This window comes from Rosa rugosa, chromosome 4 (genome assembly GCF_958449725.1).
Source record: "Rosa rugosa chromosome 4, drRosRugo1.1, whole genome shotgun sequence".
NCBI lineage: Eukaryota > Viridiplantae > Streptophyta > Magnoliopsida > Rosales > Rosaceae > Rosa > Rosa rugosa.
This window is the reverse complement of record NC_084823.1, coordinates 51,529,423-51,539,588: the sequence shown is the minus strand read 5'-3', so window position 1 is coordinate 51,539,588 and position 10,166 is coordinate 51,529,423. Positions and strand designations below refer to the sequence as shown.

The following is a 10,166-nucleotide window of genomic DNA, read 5'->3' as shown; positions in this document are numbered from 1 at the left end:
TTGAATTTTTTGGGAAGCGGTTGATGATATTTGCATCTTTTACGTAGATGTTGTTACTGAGGAAATACGTCTTTTATACAGATAATAATTTGGTTTATTTTACAGCATGTTAAATAAAATTATTTATATGTGGTTTGAGGAGTGGCCTACTTGACTAATGGAAAATATATGAAAGGATGTTGTATTTGAACGTTATAATTATCAGGGTCTTGATACCCCGTTGTATGAGTAGATGAGTTATTAATTTTGTGATTCGTCAATCAAGATCGTTTTCCTCCCTTGAGAATAAATTGACTTTGGTTGTTGCTACCCTTTGAATTTGGCTTGTCTTTGGGGCTTAGACGGATGATTTTTAATTTCTTTTAATAAGAAGGTCTTAGTTGGACCCCTTCAACCCTCTTGTTCGTACCATTAAAGATTTTGGTATTATGTTAATTGAACTGTGTTATAAAGATCATGCTTTATTAATGGTAAGATTAAGAAACATGACAGAAGAGATGTTATGGACTTATGGGAATACTTGTGGAACGTAATGGTATCTCAAAATATGCCAAAATTAATTGTTGTATTTGTTCTAATTATCAGAGTCTTGAAATTCTCATGTACCGGCCACCATTAGCTCACTGTTTATAGAGCACGATTTTCATAATCTAATGACTTTTTTAAGAACATTTTTTTTTTATTTTGAAAAATTTAGTAAAAAACCGGGTCGTGATTTTTGAGTTCCATCAATTCGAGCAGTGTATAAAAATCATTATGTGATGGTGGAAATTTTGGTGAAAAAAAAAAAACAATAACATGAAAATTTGGTCAAAATTTTTTTTTAAAAATAAAGGTAAAAAATTGTGTGCTATAATCCATAGATTTTGTGTATATGTAGCTAGCTAGACCTAAATATTCGAGGAGGTTTTAATTTTAGTTTGATATGCACCTTGAATCCTAATGTAGTGGGGAGATATCTAGGTTTGTGCACTATAAATCATAGCCAATTAAATAGGATAATGACATATTGGGATTTTAGAAAGTGAAGAGGTAAGTTTTGTTCAAACGATTCATTCGGGCGAGTAGGTCATTGACTCATTTTGATGCCAATACTAGCAAATATATAGCAAGTGAAGCTCTGAATTACTTGTTTAGACGTCTCCTAATTGTTGATATAATGTTTAATAGCAAATACAATTCTTGATAGATCCAGAATCCCAGATATTAGCTACAAAACCCTCAAAATGATTATGTTAAACCCTTAAATCCTTTCTCATTTGAACTAACAAACCCAAGTACTTGCCAGTGCCTTTATCAACACGGTGCCTCTATCAACCTGCAAAAGATCAACCAAAACAAAAGATGGGCACAAAATATGTAGAATAGTACTACAACGTACAACAAGAATGTAAATAATTGATTCCTAATTTTCATGACCTGTATTTAGGATGTAGGAGACAATGATATATATAAACGCATTGTACCACTAAACGTACAGAACATTTGCAAAAATACGTACCATATATGTAATTAAACAAACCCACACCTTTGTATTGAAAGTATCAAGTCTATTTTTTGGACTTGGTTTTCAAATTTGCATTTGGTCATAGTTCGTGTCCGATTTTTGTGATAAAATACAATTCGCATAAAACATAAGCCCTTAGTTAGCTAGGGCTTTGCCCAATAATTCAAAGAGATCGATGGAGACTTGAAAGTTGAAACTAGCTAGGGTTTAGGGACGACAGAAATAGGCATACAGATCAGGTTGACCATCGAGGAGAAAACGGAGGTTTCCTCCACAAATGAAAGCTGTCTGAGTAGTAGCCCCATCAAAGCTTCCAGCATAGTCACCAGTTCGCGTCACATGTTGATGATCTTGTGTCTTTATGTTGTACCAAAAGAGCTCCTTATGATCACCAGAAAACCTGCTCAACAGAAACCTCTCACCATCAAAGAATAGAGGCCTGGAATTATTCAGAGGAATAGGCTCGGTCGACCAAGAAGAATCCTTCATGAACCAAATATTTTGACGATGCCTAAAGCACAGGAAGCCTCCCAGTTCCATCAGCGTTATAGCCCCTGGACCACGAATAGAAATCGGAACCCGATAAGTATTATACTCCTCCTTCACAAGGTCAAAAGTCACAACATGGTACAGATCCATATAATCAACATCTGCCATCAGCCAAGCCACACGAGAATCGCTCAACGACACCATATTATAATAACAAAATATATTAACTTGAAGATTACTAGGTGGAAGTTTTGTTATCCTTTTCCATTGGCCTGTTGCTACGCTGCAAACTATAAACTGGATTTTCCAAATCGGCCGTCTACCAGTTTGCCTCAAAACTAACACCTTTAAGTCATCTTCGTCACAATGATAACCTATTCCATACGTAAAATGCGGGTCTTCTCCTTCTGGCCATATGGGCTGGGATATGTGTCTGTGCTTTGCGATCACCGGGTTCCATACATAGAGGTGCACATAATTACTAGTAGCCTTCCTACACAGAACACCTAGTAAAACCAATCCATGGCAGACAGTAATGATACGAGTATGAAGCCCAAGTCCATACTCTTCTTCAAGGGAATATATTGGATGCTCGATTTGTTGTTCTTCCTCTAATGTATCAGCAGAAAAGGAGGCTGCATAGAAGTGATGAAAATCTCCGGACTGAACACCATGGCGTATGAGGGTGAAATCTTTCTTGGAGTTGTTGATAGAGCGGCGTTGCTGATGCTCTTTAATGAAGTCTTTGCTGTAGATCACAGCCTTCCATAGCTTCGAAACAAAAGAAAATCGGATCAGACCCTTCACAGGGAGTCGTAACACAATTTCATATATTAGGTCTTGCGGGAGGTACTCCATTGACTACTGTTTGAGAACGGCTGACACCTAAGAGGGAATAGGGTTTCGAGATCTAAAGTGGTCGAGAGAGGAGAGAAACTTTGGTTAGTTGGATATTAACCGATAGAGCTAGTGGCTTGCCTTTTATAGAGCATTGCCCCTTAATCTATTAGGAATAGGTAAATGTGACGACTCCTTAATCTATTAGGAATAGGTATTATATTCCTTTTATCTTTAACTCCTTTAATCTGATAGGTGTAGGAAAATTCTTTAGTTTTGCATCTTTTCCTACTGAATTATCATTTTCTGCCTCTCATTCTTCAATAGCCATCTTTTTTCCAGTTCACTCTTGCCACTAGACACACACACACACTCTCTCTCTCTCTCTCTCTCTCTCTCTGAGTTCTAATGGCGCTTTTCATTTTCTGATTCTCCTCCGAAAGGTTTGGTCGCCCTTTTGCATCAACTATTTCCTTTTTAGTTATTTGTTAGAATCGGTCATGTATAAATGTGGTTTCCGTGGCTCACTTTCGAGTCTTTATAAATTTTAAGCTTCCAATTTCAACAAATAATGTGTGTCATGACAAATTATGCCTAAAACGGATTCCATTGAACTTTGGACGTCCAATTTAATTCCAACACCCCATTTAGAAGTAAAAGAATGGTAGAGGTGATTGATTTGCTCGATGTTTGAAGTCTCGATAAATTTCGAGGTTCAATTATTAATGAACAATATCTTCTTCTTTTTTTGAAAAGTAATGAACCATATGTTATAATGAAGAAGTTTATTGCTAGGGAAATTATTTTGAGATTGTTAGGCATCCTAAATTTTGTAAAAGGCATGTTGGCTTTTTAGTTTTGTTTATGTTGTTTTTTGGGATTTTGCCTCCATTATATAAAAAAATAATAAACAAAAAAGAAGATTAAAAAGGAAAGAAGTTGATGGATGGATTGCAAAAATTATGTCCTAACCGTCCGGCCTTCTTTAATTTAATTTTCTATGTCTAATTTGATCAGTTCGTATACCTCATTTAGGATACAAACGTGATATACCAAGATACCAAAATGACAATCTTTTTTTTTTTTAGAATTATTTTCATCAAAATGACAATCATTTGATATAACTAAAATGAAAATTATGAAAAGAAAAAGGAAAAAAATTAACATTTTGAGGACAAAAAAAGAAAATAAAAATACTCATGACCCATATATATAAAAAGGAGATAATAGCAAATCAACAAAAGCAGTTTTTTTCTGGTAATGAGTAATGACTGCATATTTTCAGTTTTTTTTTTTTTAATATAAAATCTTTCCTTATTAAAAAGAATACGAAAAATCATCTAAATGTCTAATTTGTAAAAATAACCTGAAATTACTCAAATAAATTTTAACATAGCACTTGCTTATTTTGGTTTGTCAAAGAAAAGTGGGCCTCAAAACCCAGATGAAAAGTTGCAATGGTAAGCAGCCCAAAACCGATTCTGACTTTAACATATGGGACTTCTTTTTTTTCTTTTTTTTTTTAAAAGTTAAGTATGTTCAAAAACAACTGAAATTCTTCTTAAAGAGGCCGTAGTCCTCCATAACCACCGCAAACAAGTTTGCAGTGTGGTTTTCGGAGATGAGAGTACGGATGGGAGATGTGGGGCCCTCACGCGTTGCAAAGGCGTGTCGCCCGACAACCACTACCTCTCCCTGTCTCTCTCTCTCCCTCCCTATATATATAAACCCACAATTTGTCTCTCACCGTCTCACAATTCAAAAGCAAATTTTCTCTGTTCTTCTTCCCCTCTACCTCACCGAGTCCTCTCTCTCTCTCTCAACCTATGGACGCCGCCTCCATGTCTCTCGATTCCCCCCGCACTCCCCCACGCTCACGCTCGTCCCTGATGGAGGATGATGCTGAGGTGGACGCTCAGATTTTATGTCTGAGCCAGGGCTTGGGCCACATCGTCCAAACCGTTGAGCATCTCCGTCGGAGCACTGAAGCTCGCCGCCGTCGCCTCTCGGTCTCTCCAACTGCGCCACCACCACTCGCGTAAGTATCGAATCCGTGTATTTGAGTCCTCGGAGAGTCTATTTGAGTCCTCGTAGAGTCTATTTGATCATAGAGTGAGCTCACTGTCTCCCTTGGTTCTGAATAGATCTCCCTTGGTTCTTGAGCTAATTGCACAGCAAGCGACGGATCTGGACAAGCATATCCTTCACCTGAAGGCTTCGCTGGACATCGGCATTCTCCAAGGAGGCGTGACACCACTCACACTTGCCCCCCTTCCTGCGGTGAGGCTGTGGACCAGTTTCTTCGCTGTTCAGTGCGACATGAATTTGCTGGGCGAGCTGCTAAGCCGTCTCAACGCTGGGACTGTTTTCGTTGCGGAGGACGGGACTCCAGTGGTTTACCAGACTGTTGGAAATATCGAAGATGTCCAGTTGCTGAAGAGGCTGAGTGACGGTGGCTTCTGCACTCCACATGCCAGCTGCCGAGATTTTCTTACCAACGCAGAGTTTGCTGCCATCCATGAGTTTGCTGCCATCCATGACTTACTCATGGATAGGTGCCAGCACTAAATACCAGGTATGGTTTCCATATTCTTTTTGTTTCTTCAGTTTTGTTCTCATCATGTTTTTGTTTTCTTCGAGTCTCACAGTTTGACACAATCTCTATGTAATCGTATATTTGAGATGCTTGGATTTGACATGTATCGTCTGTGCCTTTTTGTTGCCCTTCACTCAATTGAGAAATTCAGACATGTTGTTCTGCTTGGGTCGTGTTTGTTTTTTTGTTGGCCTAGTCATTTAATCTAGACATTCAGAGGTGCTGTTCCCATGTACCTCATTCTTTGCCTTTTATTGGCTTCGCATAATCTTCTTTCCTGTTTATCAAAACGTTACTGATAACCATTGTTTAATCATTTTCACTCCTTATGCTTGTTTTGTTCAGGATCTTTGATCGGGGAAGCTAGTGTATCAAGGCCTCTCTGATGCTGGTCTCTACACCGTCTTCAACTCTTCATCCACTTACCAACTGCTTTTGTTGCTTCTGCTTCCCAATTTTTGTGGCATTAGCGTCTCGGTCACCCTTCTGCAAAGATGCTTCATCAACTCACCTCACAAAATCATGTTCGGCTTTTAGGTTCTAGCTCTAGTAGTTTTTGTTCAGATTGTCAACTAGGTAGGAGATATGAGCTGTCTTATGAATAGATGACAGTAGGACTTCATGCCTATAACTGTGAATGAATAGTGGATGTGCTTCAGCCTTACATACTGAATCATGGTGACTCTAAGCTAGCTTTTCGGCTACTTGTTCATGAATCTATATGTCAAACAGTAATTTTTCTGTTCTGGTTACAAGTTTGCATTGCATATCTGCTCTTAACTTGAGATGCTTTTGAGAAATATTTCTAATCACTGTTCTTCCTTTGCTAATCTATTGAGGGGTTCTTTCTCTTTCTTTTTTTCCTATCTCTAGTAAGTATTCGTCCCTTTCTTCTAATCTGCTAAGCTCATGGCAAAGAAGATAAAAAGTCCTTGCAACCCAGAATACTATATATATGTTAAAAAGCAACTAGTACATATACATGTACATGTTTTACATCTTGATCAGTAAGAAGTACATTAGTGACTTCGCTTCTGATATCCATTCACTACAAGAGCACACAGAAATTGGACGCGCACACATTAAAGAATGATTAGGCATTGAAGATCTAATAGTAAGGTTAAAAATGATGCTTGATGGTTTCGGCAACATGCTTCAATTTTTCATTGCCTCTTCATCATTTACGCCCAGCATGGAATGCTTACAGACTCTGAGGTCAGCTCCTCTGGTTTTTGATTCGATTTCGAGCAAATGTGCATTGTTTGTTGCAAATTGTAGATGAATTTGTTCTGTTTCAGGCGTGCTATGAGCACCTACCAGAGGAAGTGTTCTCTGGCCGATGAGATTCAGCTGGTGAGGTTCCTTCTGTGTGTAATTGAGAGCTGTCATTCGGAGTTAAGTAGCTCATTGCATTCGATTCGCAACCAGAGCTCTGCTTCTGAAGTGGGAAAGAGAAAGCCAATGCCGTGATATGGCAGAGTATGGGAAGTTCAGACCCTTGCATTCAATATGCTTGGAGAAACAATCTCTAGGGCCAGCTCGTCGTTTCCTGTTGATATCTGGAAATCATCTATTGATGTAGCAATCCTATTCTAGGCTCGTGTTTATAAGCATACGAACGTACATTTCATTCTGAGGCTGTTTTTATTTGAACCAGGTTTTTAGGAAAGTGATGGATGTATTGGCAGCTAAAAGCCTGCTTGTAGAAGACATTGTAATATCGAGCTAACTTATCTTTGGCCTTGCTGTTGGCTCTCTCTAAACAAACATGTAAACAAAGATACAAATGAAAGCATGAATCTGGAGTACTGCTTGTTTCAACTCGTTTTCCATAACTTTTCATCCTTACATATTATTACCATGACGCTTGTGCTTTACAGGTTTTATTTATCTCTCCTGCATAGTCTGCACTTGACTCTCTCAGATCTTAAGTGTTCCCTCCCTGACCATGTAAGATATTATTGTCTTGTGTATCAGATTTGAGATTGGATTTGGATATATATGCAATTATTATCCTTCATACTTTCTGGATTTGATTTTCGGGTGTCAGGTTTTGTAGCTGCTTTGCAAATGTTCTTGTTAGTAGTAGAAGCCAGCTTACCAGGCCGGTAACTGGTCAAAAGGAGAGTGAACTGAGTGTAGCAAGCCTTAAGTCTGGTTTGGAAGATCCTAAAAAGACAGATCGTAGTCCATATAAACCTCCACACCTACGCTAAAGGGACGGTTCAAAGCAGATTGGAGCTTGAGGTTCTCAAGGTTTATCAGATGAGGAAACTTCCACACTTGACCTCGCCTCTCTGATTTATAGTGACAGTGATGGATCACTTAAAGACACTGAGAGCATTCAGAAATCGAAGGTCAGAGTAGCTACCACTGTTTGTATACAGGTAAGTTTGGCATGGCGTTTCGGTTCTTCCCGGTTTTTTCTTCTCATCATCAATAGTCGGCAACAAAATAGGGTAGATGTTAGGTATCCTTTTTGGTGCCTGTTCTTTACATCTACCATAATTTGAATGCAAAGAAATATTTTGAAACTTAAAATACAGAGAGATGAAAGGAAGATGTTATTTGATCTTCCTTGAGAAGTACCTTCTCTTTCTGTTGATTTTGTTAGCTGGAATACCTAATGCTTTTGTGAAATTTTAATAACATGGGGACACATTTAAACAATGACATGATTTATTCTGCAATATATGTGGATAAGATGGTATGCTTGACTTTGATAATGCACGCTTGCGGATTGACAAAAATAACTTTTTGGAAGGATATCTGTCAAGCTGATTCGAAATCATTTAGTAGCCAATGGACACTGCTTTTGCCAACCAATGATGTATTACAACCTAGGTAAAGCATCCTACGTCCTCCAATCCATTGTTGATTAATTTCATTTATTTCTCTCTGTTTCATTCTCATTTTGTTTCATGTTACCTTCTGATATACAGGAAGTTTGAAGCAACACTAATGACTTGTTTGCTGTTTGATCCCTATTTGAAGGTATTGTTTACTCTTCTTTTCATATTATCTTTTAGTTACCTCACTACGCTTTGGTGAATTATTTGACAGCTATACCCTGGATTTACATAAAAAAAGAATAATATATTTTCGCTTGTTACACTGCATGGAAAATGTTTTTATCGTTTTCACAACTTTCAAACATCTTCTGATTGTCATCTAATGATTTTTCTTCAGTGGTGCTTCTAGCTGACACATGCTTCTTATGGTGCCTAAGCACGGGTTGCATCTGCCTCAACTCTGGAAGCAATGTTGGATGGGCCTTCTTCTGTTTTTCTGCTGGTAGCAGAGTTCAAAGAGTCTTCTAAAAGGGGATCTTTTACAGCACTTTCAAGTTCCCTTGGACAGATACTAATGCAGCTTCATACAGGTATGTAAAAGGCACTATAATGTAAAATGTCATTTTCGGTGTAGTTATACCACATGTACATGCTTTAGTATATCTTCTGTTTTCTCTTGATATTATAACACTGATGTATCTGATGTAGGTATTTTATACTTGGTTCAACGACAAACTCATAGTAGATTGCTGGCATCCTTGTTCAAGATTCTCATGCTTTTGATATCATCTACACCAAATTTATTCTCCAACCGAAGTATTTTTATTGTCAATGTTTTTTTCTTTCTTTTTTCAATGTCACATGTTTGTTTGTTTGTTTGTTTAATCTTCTCATGCTGCCCTTAATCTTTATTCTGATTCCCTAAGTGTTCGTCCCTTTCTGCTAATCTGCCAACCTCATGGCAAAGAAGATAAAAAGTTCTTGCAACACAGAATACTATTTATATGTCAAAAAGCAACTGGGACATATACATTTACATGTTTTACATCTTAATCAGTAAGAAGCACATTAGTTACTTAGTTTCTTACATCCATTCACTACAGGAGCACACAAACAATGGACGCACACACATATAATAAGGTTAAAAATGAAAAATCCAACCAAAAAGCATAGAGGGAACCAAAGTTTCCCTTCTATGTAACGATCATATCTCCCCAGAAAAAGGTCTGATAGAAGAGCCAAGAAGAGCTACAAAGTACAAACAACGTTGGGAGAAGTCCACTATATAATTTTATTTTATTTTAGTTTAAGGAAATTTAAAAAAAAAAAAAAAATAATGTGATTATATATTTTGACTCTTTGCTTATCATGCAAATAATCTCAAATGAGCTTTTAGAACCATGTTCAGTGTCTTGTCAAAAGCAGTTTCTAACTTGTTTTTTATAACTCACATTTTTCTTTAAGAAAATGACACGCCAAAAATTTTCCGAAACTCTTGGACGGTCGTTAGAATATACGTTATAAGGAAAACAATCACATGCTCGTTAGATCACAACAAGTATTAATTTCCAGCAACCAAATAAATTACCCTAGTTTAATCTTCATTTCTTTATTCAGACTCTCACTGGTCAAGAATTCGAAAAACTATATACCAGAAGAAGAAAGAAAGAAAAAAAGAGAGCAAACCGAGTAACGGCGGGGTTGGATATATAAAAAGGGAAGGGTTGGTAGACGATGTGGTGAATAGGTTCCGGGGAAACCACATTGATCGATGACCATCATTGTATAATGTTAAATCATCAATGACTATAACATCTAGAACTAGTTAATTATCATGATATGGCACACATATGACATTGAGTTTCAGAGTATAGCTCATCAGCAAAACTGCCCTCCATCTATAGAAACATATGAAAATCAATTCTCTGAATAGGATCTCCAACAA

General features: G+C 37.4%; 3 protein-coding genes across 3 annotated transcripts; 2 read left to right on the top strand and 1 right to left on the bottom strand.

The window, feature by feature from the left end:
• Positions 1–1,714: 1,714 nt before the first annotated feature.
• Positions 1,715–2,854, bottom strand: LOC133744995 (F-box/kelch-repeat protein At3g23880-like). Its single transcript, XM_062173005.1, has one exon. The coding sequence runs from the start codon at positions 2,852–2,854 to the stop codon at positions 1,715–1,717; it is 1,140 nt and encodes a 379-aa protein (XP_062028989.1).
• A 1,554-nt stretch (positions 2,855–4,408) lies between these two features.
• LOC133742010 (uncharacterized) lies at positions 4,409–6,251 on the top strand. Its single transcript, XM_062169708.1, has 3 exons — positions 4,409–4,871; positions 4,978–5,408; positions 5,775–6,251. The coding sequence occupies exons 1-2, from the start codon at positions 4,660–4,662 to the stop codon at positions 5,399–5,401; spliced, it is 636 nt and encodes a 211-aa protein (XP_062025692.1). The 5' UTR covers positions 4,409–4,659; the 3' UTR covers positions 5,402–5,408; positions 5,775–6,251.
• Positions 6,252–6,555: 304 nt separating this feature from the next.
• Positions 6,556–9,132, top strand: LOC133744994 (uncharacterized). Its single transcript, XM_062173003.1, has 8 exons — positions 6,556–6,644; positions 6,728–6,895; positions 7,480–7,586; positions 7,686–7,816; positions 8,194–8,273; positions 8,372–8,423; positions 8,619–8,811; positions 8,930–9,132. The coding sequence occupies exons 1-7, from the start codon at positions 6,556–6,558 to the stop codon at positions 8,628–8,630; spliced, it is 639 nt and encodes a 212-aa protein (XP_062028987.1). The 3' UTR covers positions 8,631–8,811; positions 8,930–9,132.
• Positions 9,133–10,166: the final 1,034 nt, after the last annotated feature.

Coding starts and splice junctions, on each gene's coding strand:
- LOC133742010 (XM_062169708.1), top strand. CDS start 4,660: ATGGACGCCGCCTCCATGTCTCTCGATTCCCCCCGCACTCCCCCACGC. Junction 4,872..4,977: donor ACTGCGCCACCACCACTCGC/GTAAGTATCGAA, acceptor GGTTCTGAATAG/ATCTCCCTTGGTTCTTGAGC.
- LOC133744994 (XM_062173003.1), top strand. CDS start 6,556: ATGATGCTTGATGGTTTCGGCAACATGCTTCAATTTTTCATTGCCTCT. Junction 6,896..7,479: donor GGAAAGAGAAAGCCAATGCC/GTGATATGGCAG, acceptor TTCGGGTGTCAG/GTTTTGTAGCTGCTTTGCAA. Junction 7,817..8,193: donor CTACCACTGTTTGTATACAG/GTAAGTTTGGCA, acceptor ACTTTTTGGAAG/GATATCTGTCAAGCTGATTC.
- LOC133744995 (XM_062173005.1), bottom strand. CDS start 2,854: ATGGAGTACCTCCCGCAAGACCTAATATATGAAATTGTGTTACGACTC.